The sequence below is a fragment of the Brachionichthys hirsutus genome, chromosome 23 (assembly GCF_040956055.1).
Source record: "Brachionichthys hirsutus isolate HB-005 chromosome 23, CSIRO-AGI_Bhir_v1, whole genome shotgun sequence".
NCBI classification, from domain to species: Eukaryota; Metazoa; Chordata; class Actinopteri; order Lophiiformes; family Brachionichthyidae; genus Brachionichthys; species Brachionichthys hirsutus.
The window spans coordinates 2,533,248-2,551,258 of record NC_090919.1 but is presented as its reverse complement, the minus strand read 5'-3'; the positions used below and the strand labels follow the sequence as shown (position 1 = coordinate 2,551,258).

The window sequence follows — 18,011 nt, the reverse complement described above, 5'->3', positions numbered from 1 at the left end:
TGTCTAAACTTGTCGCAAAATCCTGACGCAGCATCCGTTGCCTCAAATTATAGCCTGCATCGCATATTTTGTGTAAAGCAGCCAATAAAGTTGCACACTTGCTTTGTTTCGTTGTGTACCCATGGAGAAAGATCATTTCTGGGATAGGCTCTAACTGCTGAATGGATTATGCTCGATATAAACATTGTGGCTCGTTCCATCGTTACCTTGGTGAAACTCAACTTTATTTCTGAGGCCAGCAGAGAAACCGAATGAGGAAACGGTGCAAAATGATTCGGAATGCACAATACATATTGGGTTGGTTGGAGTGTACAAATCATAGATGTGTGTGTGTCTATATATATATATATACGCACACACACACAATCATTCATTGTTTGTTGTGCTTTTTATTTTCCCCACCATAATCTACATTGTGCGCTTGTCTGACTTGACTAGCGTGACGACGGCCACTGAACGCTCGACCACCATGTTAGATGGCGGCCAATTTGTGGAGGCCTTGGGCCGTCTCGGTTATCCCGGCGCGCCGTCGTTGAAAGCCTCCGAGTTCGACTGGCTGTTCGACTGCGCCCCGGAGAACCTTCACTTCCTGCGCTTCGTCTGTCGGACCCTCAACCAGAGCAACGTGCTCGCCACGGAGGAGGCGCGCGCTTTTCAGGAGCTCCGGAAATCTGGAAAGCCGCTTCTGGACGAAGCCGCCTTGGCGGAGGTTCTGAAAACCATCGGATCTTCAGAAGGGCCCCCTTCTTCGTCCTCTGCGTTTGCAGCGGAGGGCGACGCAACCACAGAGGACTTGGAGGCGGAGTTCGAGGCTCTCCGTAAGGAAAAAGAGCTGAAACAACGAAGATTTGACAGGTTGCAGGCTGCGGCCAACTCCCGTGCGGATGTTGACCTAAAACTTTCTGCGGTGCGGGAGAGCGCTGCGTGTGAGCTAAAGGAAACCACTGCTGTCATCGTAGCTGAGAATGCTAACACCAACGGTCTGTTACAAAACCTAACGGATACGGTGAGCAAGCTAGCCTCACGTCTCCAAGTTCAGCCAGGAGCCACGCAGAAAGGAAAAGGGCCCCCCGAATCTCCAACCTTCCTCGTGTCTCAGTCGCCTTTGGGTCCCTACCTTCACCAGGAGGCGGCTAACGCTAAAACATTAGCCGCCTTCACCCGAAAGCATTTTTTCCAGGGCATCGCCGATATCGTTGAGAGTTCTCGCTCCGGGCGCGTCCGGGTCCTCGACCTCGGTTCGTGTGAAGACGACGAACAGGAAGCGGATGAACGCGGAGTCGGAGGCGGGGAGGAGCGGGCGGTGGACTGCAGGAGAACGGAGATGGCCAGACTTCAGTGGGCTCATATTGTGGCCCGGCACCAACTGACGGAGGCCGAAGCCGAGGAGGAGGGCGTCAAGGCTGGACTCGAGTGGCTGTCGGAGAAGGCCGCTCATACCAAGGTAAAGCAGGAATGAACGAAACGATGTCTCGTTGCCTCTTTCTCAAACGGCGTCACCACCTCGCGTGTTGCGTTATACATCCTCTGCCCCCCCCCCCCCCCTCCTTTAGCGCTCCTTCATAACCATTTCTCCACTCTGCCAGAGCATTTCCACATCCTCCTCGCTGCGTGTCCGTGAGGTCGTGTCGAGGAACGAGTCAAAGGTCGTTGAAGCTGAGCTGGAGGCTCTGCGCCGCGGACCGGTGCCTGCTGCTTTACGGGAGTCGGCCATGTTGCTAAATGTCCCCGTCGTGAAGGGAGACCTGGCTCTCCAACTGGCCAGACAGGACTACTACACCTCCAGGCAGAATCAGGTTCGTTCTCAGACGTCTTCCTTTAGACGGGGAGCCACCAAGACAGCTGATAAATAATTTCATTTGTATTGTCGGTCCAAGGTGCGAGATTACCTGCTCCGCCAGAAGGCTTCCTTTGACCTGCTGCGCTTAGTTCTGGAAACGGAGATGAGGCGGTGGAAGACGTGCCGCAAACAGCTGGAGGAAGTAAACGGCCGACTCGTTGAGGAAGGCGAGGCGGCGACCCTCAGAGTTGAGGCTTTGGCGCATCCTGAGCTGGCCGTCACTCCCAGAACCAACAGCAGCATCATCGGCAGCAGAGACGCAGCCTTCAGCAGGTCGGGAGACCGTGAACTGGTTTTATCTTTTATCCTCCGTTCCAGCGGTTCATTTATTGAATTCATGCCGTCTCCTTGTCGGCGTCAAATCTTCCCCGTTTTATGCGACTCTTCCCTCAGACTGCTTCAGATCCTCGACCACGATTTAGACCGCGGCCGATCGGAACCTTTCCGGACGTATGAAGCGCTGGACCGGGCTGCTCGCAATCTCGCAGGAAACCTCAAGGCGGCCCGAGACGCTGTAGCCGCCGCTGCCCTTGAGCAGTGCCGCACAGCCAGGCGCCTCTCTGGGGACTGCGAGGCGCTCCACAGGGCGATGCACACAGAGTTCCAGCAGCTGGTCTTAGGGCCGCAGGTATGTCCAATGGCCATCACTGACCAGGAGCTGCTCTGTCCCAATGCACAGGTGGGTTTGATCCTCTTATTTAAACCACAGAATCCATTTTTAAGCAATCCATGATGTAAGTCGATTGATTTTTAAATTACTTTTCACAAGTGGTGAGGGAAGATGGCCGCACGTTTTCCAACATAAATCACAATGTCGTGTGTCACATGTTGGGGTTTAGAGGCGCAGAAAATGAATCGAGCTTAAGACAACGCAAGTGTTGGCATCGTGATTCAGAGAGTTGTGCGTTTGTCTTCTGCCCCGCCGGATACTCGCCGCGTCATCGTCCCCCTCCCTGTGTCCCTGCAGGAGTTGACGTCAAAGTTGAAGGCGGCCGAAGGTCAGCTGCAGAGTTTGCAGCAGGTCATGCAAGAAATAATGGGGGATGTTAAAGCCAAGCGTTCTCAGCTGGAGCGCGGCGCCCTCCTCCGGCGGGAGAGGGAATTGTACATCTACTTCCACTTGGACGCACGGTTGTTGCAGAAGGTGGTCGAAGATCTGGAGAGTAAAATGGCTGCAAAGAGAGGGCAGCTCTACGACCTGCCGTGAACGACGAGGAGAGACATCCCGTCTAATCCGAAGACCCGACTCCTCTTTGGGACTGCGCTTTAACTTTCACATTAGATCGTTTAAAAGCTTTGCTGTTTGTTATGTTTGAGGCTGTTATTAAAATAAAAAGGCTCACATAAACTGATCAAGCGGATGTTTCAGTTCAGCGTCTTCTTGTACCGCATGTTCTGGAATGCTTCTGAGAAATGAAATAAAATGTTCGTAAAGCAGTAGCGATTAACTTTTGTGAATTATTTCTCGAACGGCGAACGGAACGTCCTCGGTGAGCAGGTTTCCGCACGTTGCCGGGTCCGTCTCCGAAATGCCGGACTGAACCAGATCTGTCTTTTGAAAGTGACTTTGACTGTCTCATTTGTCTTTGTTTAGGCAGCGGAGGAGTCAGGCTGAGCGAAAGGGCAGTAGGCTTTCTGACAGGGAAGGGAGGAGGAGATGGAGCGGCCTCGCGGCGCGTTGTCCTCGGGGCCGTTGTCCCCGGCGGCCCAGAGGATCCTGGCTGTTCTGCGGGCCCAGGCTGCGCGTGCGGGAAGGCGTGACCACGGCGACACCGATCGCAGGCAAAGTCAGTCAGGGCAAAAGCACGGGAAATATCAGACCTGAAGCAGCTGGACTTCCTGTTTAGGGTTAGACGTTCCACTGCGTGATTACACAAAACATTACCGTACCCTGCATGTTCTGTAATTGTGAAGCCGTTTCCTGGAGGATGAATCCTGTTTTTGTAGCGACATACTGTTTGTTTAAAGCGTAAAAGGACAAAAACAATTAGATGCAGTACATATAATTTGTGTTATGCTTTATATGAGCGGTAGTTCTGGGCTAATGGGTGTCTTCTGGTTGTGTATTATGTACTGTAGCGGTGCAGGGATGTAATGGCTACCAGAGGGAGCTTTTACCTCCTATCAGCTGGAGTCAGGAGGGGAGCAGGCAGCGGAACCGGTAAGATACGCTAAAGCTCCGCACTGATGAGGAAATGGTCTCTCAAGTCCATTTACGACCTCCTTTTTAATTCATATTTTACTGTTGAAAGTGGAAAACAAAAATCAAGGAACTCCTTTTCTGGTTAAGACCGTGGTCCAGGTCCCAGGTGTCCTCCCCCTCCAGCCGATGGCAGTGCTCCCAAACCTCCCAAGCCTGTTATCAGTCTCCGGAGGCACCGACCGGCTCCCTCTCATCCCAGGCCTCCTGCTGGGATTCCTCCCTCCGAGACCCGGCATCTCAGACCGACGCCTATTTTCAGATCCCGCAGACTGGTCCCCGCGGGAATGACCCGGCGCCGGTCTTTTCCCAGCCCAGCCGGTCTCTGCCTCTCCCGCAGCAGGAGGCGACTGAGACGGCAGCGTCTGCCGGACGAGAAGATGGATCAATCAGATCCACTGGGATGGACGTTCCTGTAAGTGTCCCTCTGTCCACGCAGGAGACCTGCTGCGACGCCGAATCAACGAGGGACATGGGACACCTCCTGGGGGAGGAAGAGATGGAGCTGCTGGTCGAATCTGAACGTATGACGGGGGCATCCGCCGAGGATGGAACGAAAGAGGGAGGCCATGCAGATGAAGCGCTGCCAATCGGTGCAGCCAATGAAATGGCAGGAACGGGCCTCCTGGGAGCCAATAAGACGGGGACTTTGAACTTCTCTCCTCAAAGTATTGTGGAGAAACTCTTTGATGCTGAAGGAGAAACCTTTTGCAGAATAGATGGAAACGACTTTGAGCGTACAGTTGATGTATCCGTCATCAGAGAAGTCCGGCGTCTACCTGATCCTGAGAAGGAAACCACATCACCGGGACACCCTGGGGACCGTCCTTCAGCGATCTCAATGTCTTTGGACGGGGAAGACAACGAGGTTGAAAACGGCGACACAAAGCGCAGCAGGGAAACACCACAAATAGTGCTGGGTGCCAACACGGTTCAGAACCCGGAGAGAACGGACACACAAACGGAAGAGTCGGGGCAGGGTGGGAAAGACGGAGATGACCGGGCAGCTGCAGGTAAAGACACGATTCACTGTAAGCTTCCAGAATATACTGTTTATAATTGTTGTATAATTTTAGTATCTGATTCCACCCTGAAAGAACAGTCAATAGTGTATTCTGAACATATACAGTGTTGCCACTAGAGGGCGCTAGATCCCTTTTAACCACCGAAGGAGGCTAACCGCCATATGAGGAATTATTATTAAATGAAATTAAATAGGGGTCTTAAAATTCAAGCGATGTTAAGCTTCTATTTAAAGAAAAGAAAACTGAGACATTTCAGATTCTAAATGGGTAAAAAAGAAAATGAATGTATGTGGAATTATATCAGAAATAGATTTCGGTGGTGCTTTTCAGCCACTTTTCTTTCACCGGCGTGGCAGAGATGACACAGCAGTGCTGAGTGGACCCACCGCGTGCCGGCTCACATTACAGTCAAAGCCCGGACGCTTGAGTCTCATCCGCCGCGACAGCGCCGAGTCGGCTCGCCCCGAATACACATCTAGAAAAACGCACGGCAAACAAAGCCGCAAAGTTGTGTCCTAACAAAAAATGTCAGTCTGATCCCAGCAAGGGTTTCTAGCGCTGGCTGTTCTCATGCATGCTTAAATGTAAATATTGTATTTGATATGTCAGAAAACGTGATGATGTCGCAGATCACGCTGTTGCCTCCTCCCCACTAGACGCCTCCCAGGAATGCAAGACCAAAAGTTCAGAGGTCAGCGCTCCTTGTCTCCAGCATCCCGATGTCTTCCAAGTGAGTCAGTATGGAACAGGCCTTAAAGATGACGCTGCATTACATGACATCCGTCCTCTACTAGTTTTTCTATTTTTACATATCCTCCATTTTCTTTCTCTCTTTCTATTTTTTGGTCCTCGCTTCTCTTCACGTCGGGCATGCCCATCTGCTCAACTGTTTACTTTCTCAGCTTTCGTTCTCTCCGTCGCAAATCTTCCATCACTAGACGCAGAGTGTGGGCGAGAGCGTTTTTAATGAGGCATGTGTTTTCCCTCTGTGTTAAAAAACCGATCAATCGAGGCATGTATGTTGAATGAATCCTTCTGAACGTATTATTTGTGTCCCTCTCGGCACTCTGTTCACCTTTTCTGTTTCTGTAGATTCATGGAAGTATCACAGGGCGCAGCTCAAGGGCGCCATCGCCCCCAACTAGTGCTTTCGCTGCAGGAGGAAACGTCCCCTCGGTGCAAGATTTAGCCTCACCCACTATAAATGCACGTGAAACGTTGGCAACTGGAAACCCGGCTAATTCTTTAACTCGTCCAAGCACCTCTTTCTCCTTAAAGAGGAAGCACGAAACGCCAAGCGCTCATCCTAAGTCTATAATCTACCGAAGCAGACCTCTAAAGTGGGAGCCACCTCAGAAAAAGAAATCGAAAGGAGCAGATGACAATCTGAACAGATCCAGGCCGGAACTCTCTGTTGCACCCGGGGAGCCACAAACTCCAGCCAGTCCTTCATGTAAAACAGAGAAACATAAAGTCTCGCATGTCGGGAAGAAAAAAACTCGACAAATCTGGTGGGGAAAGGAGACAAATGGCGCCAATCAGACCTGCAAAGCACTCAAATACAAGCGAGCCAAATGTGGACCTGATCTGGCAACCAACGGGCCAAAGATCTCCCATGAATGGGCTAAAGCTAGCGAACCCAAGACCGCAACCCTGACGTCAGATCCCAGAGTAAAGGATTGTGGGAAGCTGGACGCGGAGGAGAAGAAGGAAATTCTCGAGGAAGCTGGCAAGGCCAAGGTCCTGGTGGTCACCTTGGTGCACCAAGATGGAACGACTCAATTAGACCCAGAGCAGGTGAGTAAAACTGGGGGGGGACAAATCCAGGCTCCCTTTTGTTGTAAGATTGCTGTTTTATTCTCGTGTTTCTGCTCCTTGACACAGAAGCCCGCTCCGCCAGCATGTGGCCTCCTCATGCTCATGAAGAGCAGCTTTGACTCCGGCGGCGGCGCGGAGGCCTCCCTCCAGCCGAATGACAGTCTGATCTACTTAAAGATGGAACGCACACACCAACGCCAGGAGCTCTTTACAAGGTGTGGTATAGTAAGGCGGGTGTGGATATGAATGTTACACTTATGTCATGTGCTTCTGTGTGCTCGTTTTTTTTGTTTCTTTATGTGTGTGTTTGGGGCGTCCCTTAGAGATATGCTGCTGCAACTGCTGTCAAGATCTCAACTGGTGGTTTGCTACAAAGCCAAAGATCTGCTCGGCGCGTTTCTGCAGTTTTACAGCCGAGACCTCAGCTGGAGACAAGGCAGAGAACACACACACACACACACCCACATAAATGTTACGTCCCGCGTATCATAGCAGCAACGGCTGTGTCCATCCAGCGGCCTTCAGTACACGCATCGTCACGGCGGCATCTTTCTCTGCAGTCGCCGGCTGCCGCATCGAGGATCCTCAGGTGTCGGGGTGGCTGCTGGATCCCGCGAATCCCTGCTCTTGCTACCGGGACCTCCTCTTCAAACACCGCAAAACGTTTCACGCGGCACCTGCCCTCGGGAACCAGAAGGTACATTTGTGACTCTGCCTTCAGGGATCCGTGAGAGGATTTGAGGAACCTCTCCGGTATCCGGACTGGAAGTGGAGGAATGCTCTCCCTACCTCTCACGCCGTGTAACCTCTTCCTCCCAGGTGTCTCAGGTCATCTCGGGTCTCTGTTCGCTCTACTGGCTCAATATGGAGCTTCGCTCTAAACTGCAGGTTAGCTTGCGTGAACACGCACACGTGTGCATGACGCGAACGCAACGCCCCGCCTGACTCGGCTGCTTGTGCGTAGAGCCGGGGGTTGTGGGAGCTGTACTCGAACATGGAGCTGGCCATGATCTCTGTCCTGGCAGGTGAGGAAGAGTTCTTTTCACTCCAATGCAGCGCATGGAGGAATTTTTCCCCACAATGAAAGCCTCCGATAGAAGCGTGAAACTGAAACGACAGAATATTCAGCTGAGCGTTTCTCTGGTTTTTAAATAGTTGTCTTGTTTTAGTCATGGAGAGCCATCGCATCCATGTGGACAAAGATGCTCTGAAAAGAACTTCAGACCTTCTGGGGGTAAGACGGAACATTTCCACGTTAGCATTAGCAACAAATGTGGCCGAACAGGAATGTTTTTTTTTTTCAGGCAGACTTACTTCTTGACAGACGGATGCTATCACCGCTCCTTTTTCATTTTCTGCGTGTCGATATGTTTGGTTGGTTGACCCGGTTTGTACCGCATCGCTCTCAGATGATTAAATTGCAGAACCTTCGACAGCTGCTGTATGAATACGAATGGGGGCGAAACCGGAGGATGAGGAAACGTACGGAGAGAGAAATGAAATTCATTCTCTTGGTAGGGTTGACGGTGTGGAGGGGAGGACATCCTCCGAGGACCTGTCCTCCTTACATGCGGATAAAAACCCAGTCCCGGATAGTTCACCAATCACAGATACACACTCGGGCAAACAAATACACACAAGTTTATGAGTCATTTTTTCAGAGACGCACGCACGTTGTTATAGGTCTTGTGGGGGGGGCCAGCAGGGGTGTTGCAGAGTCTCTGGGTATGCTGCCGTGTGGCTATAAATAGATCGACGACGGGGTTGTGCTGCAGGAAGGAGCACACTCGCAGACCTTTGCAACATGTGTGTGTAAAACGTGCATGCCCTTTCCTGCTGGCCTGTGTCGATCATCCTGAGGTACAAGTTCCTCCCGCGTTTGTCGGAATCGCTGCAGCAGTTTATTAAACCATGTCTTCAGGACATGAGAGAACGAGTGTTTCTGCGGTGGATCCGTTCGTAGCTCGTTCGTCTGTGTCATCCTAAAGTGCTGACTGATGGACTCCTTAATCAGAGACAGCTTTGCCTTTGGCCACTTCTGTCTTACACACATTAAATATATTCCTCTGATAGGTGAGTCGGGTAAATGATTATTTGCAATTGTGCACACATTTATAGCACACCCTGTTTTTCAGACTAAGATGAAGCAGTTGGAGCGGGAGGCCCATCGAGCAGCTGGAGAAAAGTTCCTGGTCACCAGCAACGTTCAGCTGAGATCGGTGACAGTTACAACTGCGTTAGCGTTGACACTGCGGTGTTCGTACGATGGCGTAGGACGACTCATTATTGGGAATATGGATCTGCTGCTCGGATTTTTTATTATTTTTTTGTCTACTATTCGTGGCTTTTGTGGATTTGCAATGTTTTGAAGGTTCTGTTTGAGAAGCTGTGCCTCCATAGGCAATGTGAAAACAAGAGACTTCCCAAGACCGTCAACAAACGGCAGCAGTCGACATCAGAAGCGGCCGTACGACACAATAACACACACATAACAACAAATATCTCTGAACTCTGCAGAGAAATTCTCATCTTTTTTGCAGTTGTTGCAGCTTCAGGACCTTCATCCTCTGCCAAAGATTATCTTAGAGTACAGACAGGTCGGTCTTGCCCTCCGCTGTGTTCAATCAGATGCAATCATCATCATCATCATCATCATCATCATCGCTAAAAGGGGTTTGCTTTGTTTTTATCGAGGTCTAATTGTCTTGTCTGCATTTCAACCTCTAGGTTCACAAATTCAAGTCGACTTTCGTAGATGGCGTCCTCTCGTGCGTGATGAGCAAGGTGAGCACACGAATGAAAGAAACGTGATCAAAGAAAAGAATTCGGGCTTTTTAAATGTTGGTGCATCCTCTTCTCCCAGAGCGACAGTTTTTTTATTGAGTCAATACATGACATAAATGGATTTGATTTGTCATTGGTAAAATAGATTACGTCTGCCACTGCATATTTGTGTATTTTTCAGGATTACGTTTCCTCTAAATGGTCCCAGACGAGCGCGGTGACCGGGAGAATCTCATCCAAACACCCGGTGAGTCGGACCGGCCTGCCAGCCATGCTTTTTACTTCTGTAATCATCTCTTGTAGGTGTCAAGAGGCTGCTGTGCCATAATGAAGCAGCCCATGGTGTCGTTTTCAATGCAGTCAACGAAAATCAGACAGAACTTCCTGAGGAATGTATATATGTATACGTAAAAAAAAAAAAATAGACCATTATTATTCAGATATTTCTCTCTACTCCTCTCCTCTCTCTACTCCACTTTCACATTTCTGTTTTTCATGTCTAATTTTGATCTCCACCTCATCCTCGCCATCTGTAAATTCATCTTTATCTTTTTTTGACTCTCCTCTATTGTCAGGAAATGTCACGGTTCTGTTGAGCCGGCAGAGATGGCACTGATAAAAGTAGATGTTCTACAATAGAGCCCTGTGGGACCCCACAGTCAAATTCATAGACAGGGGATCTAACAACTGAACATGTCTATTGGACAGCTGTTAGTGAAACATGAGACCCATTTCATATGTGACTTTATATATTAACTGATCAGTATCGATCCTGTGTCTTGTGTTTAATAATTGTGCAGCTCTGTCGGTTTAGAAACTGCCAGCGAAATGTTCCCTCAGAGCTCGTCAAAATGTGTAATGTTCATTTAAGACCCTGCCTTTGGCCATTAAATGCTTTGCACTTACAGTGAACATTCCCAAGGCTGATCTCAGCACTTCTCTGTGCCAAATTCAGTGCTGACTCACTGGTGGTATTGAACACACACGCACACACACACACACACATTATTCAGTTGCATCCACGAGGAGATGCAAACCCAGATTGTTATGGAGAATAAAGAAAGATGCTACAAAACATAATTAAGTGGCCCATTCAGAGCCAACGAGTCCCGGAGATGAAAACACAAGCGTGTATGTTGGCATATTTAGCAGTCAACGGCTCATGCATTTTTTTAAAGCGGCCTGTCTGGGAGAGTTTATATCTGAAAGCCTTGGAATAATTATATTTTGTTTGTTTTATGCATCTAATACAGAAGTATTTGCGTCAGTTTCACACCTGCCACTATAACTAGAGAGGGAACAGCCAGCCTCCATTTAATGGAGCCCATCCTGCTCAAGTGTACCTACTTGTGTTTTCATGCCCATGCATTTTAGTATTCCGCACGCGCCGTTTGGCTGCTTGTGTGTTTGTTTTGTTAGTTGTGTGGACTTGTGGGCGTTTGTGTTCTTGCATGTAGAAGCAGTATCAGACAGAGGGCTTAAAAATGGAATTTGCTGAGTCGCAACCTTCATTTCCTTTCTCCAGCGCGAGTGTGTGTGTGGATCTATCAGCAGCGTCTTTGATTACTCGCTGGATCGATGAGCAGTCCGGCGAGCTTCAGGCTGATCCTATCTTTAGAAAACTGTCTTTGGACAGTTTTGTGTTTACTACATGCTTCACAGGTTTTCTTCTACATCTTTCAGTATAGAACAGTCGCACAACTCTAGGTGGTTTATAACACTGCACGTTCTCCCAATCCAGAACTTCCAGGCTCTGCCGAGACAGCCACTTCCCATCACCAGGAAGCAGCACATCCAAGGTGAACACACACGCACGGATGCACAACCCCACGCAGGGAGCGGGAGAAGCACCCCGCCTAGATGTTCTAGGGAAGGAGACAGTGATAAATGTCAAGGTGTGTGTGTTGCCTAGGAAATCATCTCTCAGGGAATGCAAAAGCCGATGAGCCAGAGCGCTTGCAGAAGGTTTTTCAACAGGATAGTCACTAAAAAGCATCTCAAGTGTCTCCATTTTTGTTTTTTGGGTCTGACATGGTTGCGTAAAAAAATGCAGCACAAGTTGCATCTTTAAATGACGTAATGAAAAGACATTAAAAAAATTAATGAAAAGCTGCATTAAAGGAGGCAGGGATAAGCAGGCTGTATTTATTACAAGCTGTTTCCTCTTTATAATATATTATCAATAAGTTTGTTCCGACTCTCTTCGTGTTTCTACATTTCATTCTCTTTGTGGCGTGAGATTACAATCATCTTCCTCTATTCCCTCAAATCACCACCGCGATTAGCATCCAATAGATGCGTGTGTTAGCACACACATTTGTGCGGAGGCTCATGCGGCTATAGAGGTATCTTTATTATGCTGACGTGTGAAGCTCGACCGTTACCCATCATTCCTCCCACGCTGAGGTCAGCACTTCAGCCCGATTGGATTTTGATTTGCCTCTGAACGGGAGAACGTTGCGGCTTCATAACTTAACTGCTCATTAAATCAGATGTCGATGCTGCTCTGTTAAATTGCTCCCAGCTGGTCACTGTCTGCGTTTGCGTATCTGTGCGGCCTTCGAAAGCAACGACACACATTCAGGATGTGCGCTGTGGCGTGCGTCTGGTCGATGAGTGTCTATACTTGCGTACAGATTATTAAATGCTGTTTTTACATAGTATGCATTTAGTGTACTGAGGTGTTCCTCAAGGGTCTGTGTTTGGTCCCCACAGGGAAGGAGGAGGAGGAGGAGGTGGTGATCGTTCATCCTCGAGCGATGTTCGTCCCTCCAGGGGGACGGACTTTCCTCGCAGCGGGTAGGAGCATCCTCGACCACAGCACACGGGGGACATTTCATTTCCTCAATGTGCAGTTATTGATTGAGCTATAACACTTTTATTCGTCGGCCTCAGCATTAATCGAGCATTATGGAGGACGGCGTGTGGCGGCGGCATTAAAAATGCATGAAGCCATCTTTGCGTAATGTCTGAGGCACCGCAGGAGCTAACGCCGCCTTACTGAGAGGTTTTATTATCTGTAGTCTCAGGTTTTGACCCTAGTTTGTTTCCATACGGGTAAATAGAAAACAGGAAGGTTCATTGGTTACCAGACAGCATGATCAGGAATGTGTGTGTGCGTGTGTGTGTGTGTGTGTGTCTCAGACTTCTGTCAGGTGGAGCTGCGTCTGCTGGCTCACCTCTCCTCTGACCCGGAGCTGCTACACATCTTCACAAACCCCAAGGCGGATGTCTTCACCATGTTGGCCTCTCGGTGGTGGGTCTCCACGGTGATGGCGCCGCATTACATCATTCATGTGTAACTGCTAATTCATTTTAATCTGGGACACACACACACACACACACACACACACACACACACACACACTGGTTCACCATCGGTATCCTTGTCACGGTGAATTTTTCTTCCGGTGATCCACGGGGTTTTCGATTTCCCGACCCACAGCAACCCTCCGCACACTGTTAGCTCCTTCACTTCAAATGCTAATATCCTTGTTGCCATGGCTACCGTGCCAAGTGTTTCATTTGTTCTCCCTTTTCCATGGGCAGGACACCCCTGATCTGATCGCGCTGGTGATTACGTTATCACTCTTTTGAAGTATTTTTGTGAGTGTGTGTGTTCATTTGCTCCTTTCCAGTCTGAGGCTGTGCGTGCGTGTGTGTGTGTGTGTGTGTGTGTGTGTCTGTCATCCCTGTCCCTGCCATTCCTGTCTTGTCCTTTCTCGCCCTCGTCCTCCATGTGTCTCTTTTCCGTCTCGTGCCTCCACCTCTTCTGCTTCCCAGTTGAACGTGATGAAGGTGTATTAAAAATCTAAACAAGACTTTCATTGCACTCGCCCTTATCATACTTAATTATAGACATTTTTCTCAAAGCGTCCATCTTTGTCATTCAGGAAAGGAATAGCTGAGAGCGAGGTGAGCTCTGAGGACCGGGAACACGCCAAACGCATCGTCTATTCTGTTGTGTACGGGGCAGGTGAGCAAACGCACGCACGGACACAACGAGTAGGCAGATCTGATTACTATGTAGGCTCTTTAGACGGAATTGACCAGCCGCTCTAGCTTCTGTTTCTGTTTCTTCGATATTGTGCATGCACTTGATTCCACAGAAAATGAGGAAGAGGAGAAGATAAAAAGTAGTTTGAATGTGCGAACATTTCCCGTACTCGCATACGACCACCGAGCTGGCTCTTCATAAATGTAGCCTCACAACTTATAGTAGCTTCAGACAGCAAACGATCAAAGGCAAGTCGGTCATAAATTATTCAATCGTGCAGACATATTGTTTTTATATGGTAAAAAAGAGAAGTGGGGACAAAATGTGCTTCTCTGCCTGAAGACCATTTTAGAGGGCAACAAAATCTAAAGATCCTGGGAACGGCGAGAGAGAGGTAGGAAATGTAGGCTGAAGGTAGGGATGGATGGGGGGGCTGGGGGGGGCTCCTGATCAGCACAGGCAAACGGCTCTTCGTGGAAGATGCGTTGCCATGGGTACCAAATACTAAAAGGAAACGCTCTGTGCACCACCCTAATCAGGCCAGGGAGGAGGGGTGGAGTGGCGCTGTGGACACGCCGTGCATTGCACGCAGACACACCAAACGTACACGAGTGCGTGCACGTGTAAAGTCAACACCGTCGCTTCCTAATACCGCAGATACCTCAAACGCTTGCGGAGCAGCATGCTTTGTCGTCTCGTTCTGTTCAGGCCGTGAGCGTCTGTCGGGGATCCTCGGGGTGAGCGCCGAGCAGGCCGGCCGGTTCCAGGACGGCTTCCTCCAGACGTACAAAGAGGTTCAGGCTTTCGTCCAGAGGACCATCCAGCGATGCCACAAGCAGGGTCTGCGCTGCATTCAGATTGTAATCTTAATCCCAATCGTCCCAGAATTCAGTTAGAAAAGGTTGATTTATGGCTGAGCTGTTAATTTGAACTATGGGAGGAAGTGACCTTACACATATGAGAACAGGCCTGAACTGTAGATATATTTTATGCATGCGCTCACGCAGACGTCCTTTATAGATTGTAGTGTGTGTGTGTGTGTGTGTGTGTGTGTGTGTGCCTGATGATTTGCTGCAGTTGGCAGGAATGAGACAAACGGTTGTGGGTCAATACTTGAAGAGGAAGAAGAGGAGGAGGAGGAGGAGGTGGATGGATGGATGGATGGAGGGAGGGCGGGCGAGGGACGCTGTTTAGATTTAAACTGAACTGCAGACACGGCACACCCGGGGCGACGACGCGCTCACACAAAACAGTGTGAAGTCTGCACTCGAACCCTCTTTGCGCTCGGCGCTGACTGATCCGTGGCCGCTTTAAGGGCGCCGTGGTTCCGTCCATCGCTGTCATCGGGCCTCACAACGCATTCCTGGTGAAAAGGTCACGCACACGCATCATGGGCCAATTCCCAGTAATCCAGTGTTTGTTAGCGTCCGTCTCATTTCTTATGCATTTATGCTAGTGTGTGTGTGTGCGTGTGCGTGCACGCACTGAGGTCATTCAGGTTTCCTGTCCTGGTTGTCTTTCTTCATAGTAAGGGATAGCAGAAGGATTTAGCTGTTAATCCCGCTCCATTGTCCGGCTGGTGGAATTTACTGGTTCGCTGTAAGAGAATGTGTGTGTGTGTGTGTGTGTGTGTTGCATACCTGCATTCGATTTGTGTGTGTGCGCGCGCACGATTGTCCTGTAACTATACATAATTGTGTCTTCCAGCGTGTGCTTGCGTGACTGTACCAGGAATGCGAGTGTGTTTTGCTCGTCCGTAATAACGTATACTTTTCATGAAACGCTTCCCTTCCCTGGAATTCTTTTTTTTTTTTTTTTTAATCCACGCTTGCACTGATGCTCTTAACTTCATCTCGATTTTGTGTAAAGCATTATCTTCAAGGTTTTTATTTTTTTTTTCTTGTAGGTTATGTGCTCTCCATCATGGGTCGTCGCCGGACCCTCCCAAACATCAACTCTCCCGATTGGCGCATCCGAACGCAGGCCGAGCGACAAGCCGTCAACTTTGTGGTCCAAGGTGGGACGACGGACGTCTCGATGCGACAGCGATGCTTGCGTTTGTCTTCGGGGGGGGGGGGTAGACGTTTAAGCTTAGCTCAGTGCTCCTCCTGACAACTCCTTCGCCAGGCCCGCGTTCGAACATGCGTGTGATTCTGTTCATAGGTTCTGCTGCTGATCTCTGCAAGATGGCCATGATCCAAATATTCCACCTGGCCTGCTCCTCCGGCTCGCTGTCTGCCAGGTACGGCCCACGCCAACAGCGACGTCGGGATCGGGGGCGAATGCGTTGGGACGTCGTTAATCCCGATCGTTGTTGTGCCTTTTTGTAATCGAAGGCTCATAGCGCAGCTCCACGACGAGCTCCTGTACGACGTGGAAGATGCTCAGGTGGAAGAGTTTGCAGGTGAATTTACAAAAACAAAAACAAAACACGCTTTAGTTAAAGACACTAACGCGCCTGTTAAACTGTCTACGCCTGTTTTTTCGTTGTGCAGCTCTGGTGAGGAACACCATGGAGTCCCTTCAGCACATAGACGGGGTCGGAGTCCATCTGAATGTGAGCGAATCGATCGTGGAATTTAAAAAACGCTCGGGAGTAAAAGAGTGGCGGCGATGCTTGTTTGTATTATTGATTATTGATATTTGATCTGTACATCCTCAAACTGCATCTTAAAATGCCCATGTTATTAACCGTGCGTGTGTTCCCCAGGTCCCCCTAAAGGTGGCGGTCTCCATTGGCAAGTCTTGGGGATCCATGCGTGAGCTTAACCTCCCCCCATCGCCTCCCCCTCCTTCCCTCTGAGTCATCCCTCCCTCCCTTTTTAGCCCTCCCCACCCCCCCTCCCCTTTTTGGCCACGTCTTGAATCTGCTTTTCTTTCACGGCTCCAGACATTTTCTCCGCTCCCGGTCCCTCCTGAGGTTCTTGTTCCCCGTCTCCCTTTCATGGGCTCCCAGTCTGTCTCTCCCTCTTGCTTCACTTGTCCTGCATCCAAATTGCTATGGAAACAGGCAGCTGCAGCTCCCACTTCCCCTCTCTCTCTATCCTCACCCTTGGTTTTCACGTTATCTTTTTCAGCCCAGTGTTGTTGTTTTTCTACCATGTTTAGCAAGGTTAGGCTACACTTATTTTTATTTACGGTACTTCACGACATCGGTTGCTATGGTTTAGCCGCTGATGCCTGTTATATACTGTGTTCTATGTAATCCTTCCTTGTATTGATCATCTTTGTGGTTCCTGCATGCTGAATATTAAATCTGCATGCTCCTAAATGTTTTCTGTACATTCATTAGCTACTTTTAGGTCTTCAACTCATCGAGTGATTGGACGTTGAGGTCATTATTGCAGGCAGAATTACAGTGAACGATTACAGAGAAAGAATTCACGTGAATGTTTTCCTAAAACTCTATTTTATTGAGAACTAGAAAAGCACTCAGAGCGCAGAGCTTCACCCAGGAAGCTCATTCACCAACCATGAAAAGTAAAAGTGAATCAGAGTCGATGTGTATTTTTAATTGATTTTTGAATCTGTAAATGGAGTTTTAATGTTTAATGTTAAATGTAATATTTTTTCCTGACCTCATTCTGGATCAGATCCAGAAGACATTTTACATGATAGTGAATATCGGACATTTTTATATCCGGGCGGGTATCCGGATCGTTCTCAAAATTTAATGGGATCTAAATTACACCAAGACACATTTTCAGATTTTTTTTTTCAATCAAGATCCACCCAGACGTTTATCCCATAATCCTGCTAACAAACAGGCTGCGACAAAAACGTAGGTAAATATGATGCTGTGTCGGGATGCGTTCTCTCAAAACTTTATACTTTCATGCCTCCAGCCAAAGGGGGGGTCGTCCTTGGCCATACGTAATGGGATATGGAATTGTTTTTGTGTGTGTGTGTGTGATTTTTATTAACCGTAACCCTCAGCGTTATTTATACACCTCCAGTTTCCTCTCTTTCTCTTGGCGGGCCGAACCCTCCCTTTCGCCGATGTCAGGGAGGCTTTTTCTCACCAGGTCGGTCTGAGCGGTTCAGAGCCAGAGCGGCAGACAGTGTTATGGAAATCTGCCCCTCCATTCTTTCATTGTTCTGGGGTTCAAGGGTGCAAGGCCTTCCCCCCCCCCCCATTTGAGAGGGGGGCGTGAGACCGGCATGTGCATATTCTACAAAGCTCTGTGCACATTTGGAGCAAGGGGTGTTCAAAGAAGGTATGTCAGTAAAAACAAATACTTCCAGCGCTGCTGCAGCATCAGGGGTGAGAACGGTCGGCCAGCGAGGGAATGATTCATTTACCCAAATTATAAAAACTGGAAATTGGATTTGCTCGTTTGGCGCTGC

The 18,011-nt window shown here is 49.1% G+C and overlaps 2 protein-coding genes across 2 annotated transcripts; both read left to right on the top strand.

Moving 5' to 3' along the window:
- The first annotated feature begins 469 nt into the window (after window positions 1-469).
- haus3 (HAUS augmin-like complex, subunit 3) lies at window positions 470-3,263 on the top strand. Its single transcript, XM_068755683.1, has 5 exons — window positions 470-1,444; window positions 1,587-1,796; window positions 1,878-2,113; window positions 2,234-2,519; window positions 2,808-3,263. Exons 1-5 carry the CDS (start codon window positions 470-472, stop codon window positions 3,045-3,047), a joined length of 1,947 nt encoding a protein of 648 aa, XP_068611784.1. The 3' UTR covers window positions 3,048-3,263.
- Window positions 3,264-3,497: 234 nt separating this feature from the next.
- poln (polymerase (DNA directed) nu) lies at window positions 3,498-16,467 on the top strand. The gene is made up of 24 exons (XM_068756086.1): window positions 3,498-3,622; window positions 4,143-5,053; window positions 6,729-6,862; window positions 6,950-7,098; window positions 7,207-7,319; window positions 7,444-7,553; window positions 7,658-7,771; window positions 7,848-7,908; window positions 8,053-8,117; window positions 9,019-9,102; window positions 9,255-9,350; window positions 9,424-9,480; window positions 9,611-9,667; window positions 9,849-9,914; window positions 11,409-11,466; window positions 12,383-12,466; window positions 12,812-12,923; window positions 13,561-13,643; window positions 14,373-14,504; window positions 15,571-15,681; window positions 15,828-15,906; window positions 16,001-16,068; window positions 16,160-16,221; window positions 16,375-16,467. The coding sequence occupies exons 1-24, from the start codon at window positions 3,498-3,500 to the stop codon at window positions 16,465-16,467; spliced, it is 3,024 nt and encodes a 1,007-aa protein (XP_068612187.1).
- The last annotated feature ends 1,544 nt before the right edge of the window (window positions 16,468-18,011 follow it).

Excerpts from the sequence above, each read along its gene's own strand:
- haus3 (XM_068755683.1), top strand. The coding sequence starts at position 470 with ATGTTAGATGGCGGCCAATTTGTGGAGGCCTTGGGCCGTCTCGGTTAT. Across the intron at positions 1,797-1,877 it reads ACACCTCCAGGCAGAATCAG|GTGCGAGATTACCTGCTCCG; the intron begins GTTCGTTCTCAG and ends TGTCGGTCCAAG. Across the intron at positions 2,114-2,233 it reads AGAGACGCAGCCTTCAGCAG|ACTGCTTCAGATCCTCGACC; the intron begins GTCGGGAGACCG and ends CTCTTCCCTCAG.
- poln (XM_068756086.1), top strand. The coding sequence starts at position 3,498 with ATGGAGCGGCCTCGCGGCGCGTTGTCCTCGGGGCCGTTGTCCCCGGCG. Across the intron at positions 7,772-7,847 it reads AGCTTCGCTCTAAACTGCAG|AGCCGGGGGTTGTGGGAGCT; the intron begins GTTAGCTTGCGT and ends GCTTGTGCGTAG. Across the intron at positions 9,481-9,610 it reads TTATCTTAGAGTACAGACAG|GTTCACAAATTCAAGTCGAC; the intron begins GTCGGTCTTGCC and ends TTCAACCTCTAG.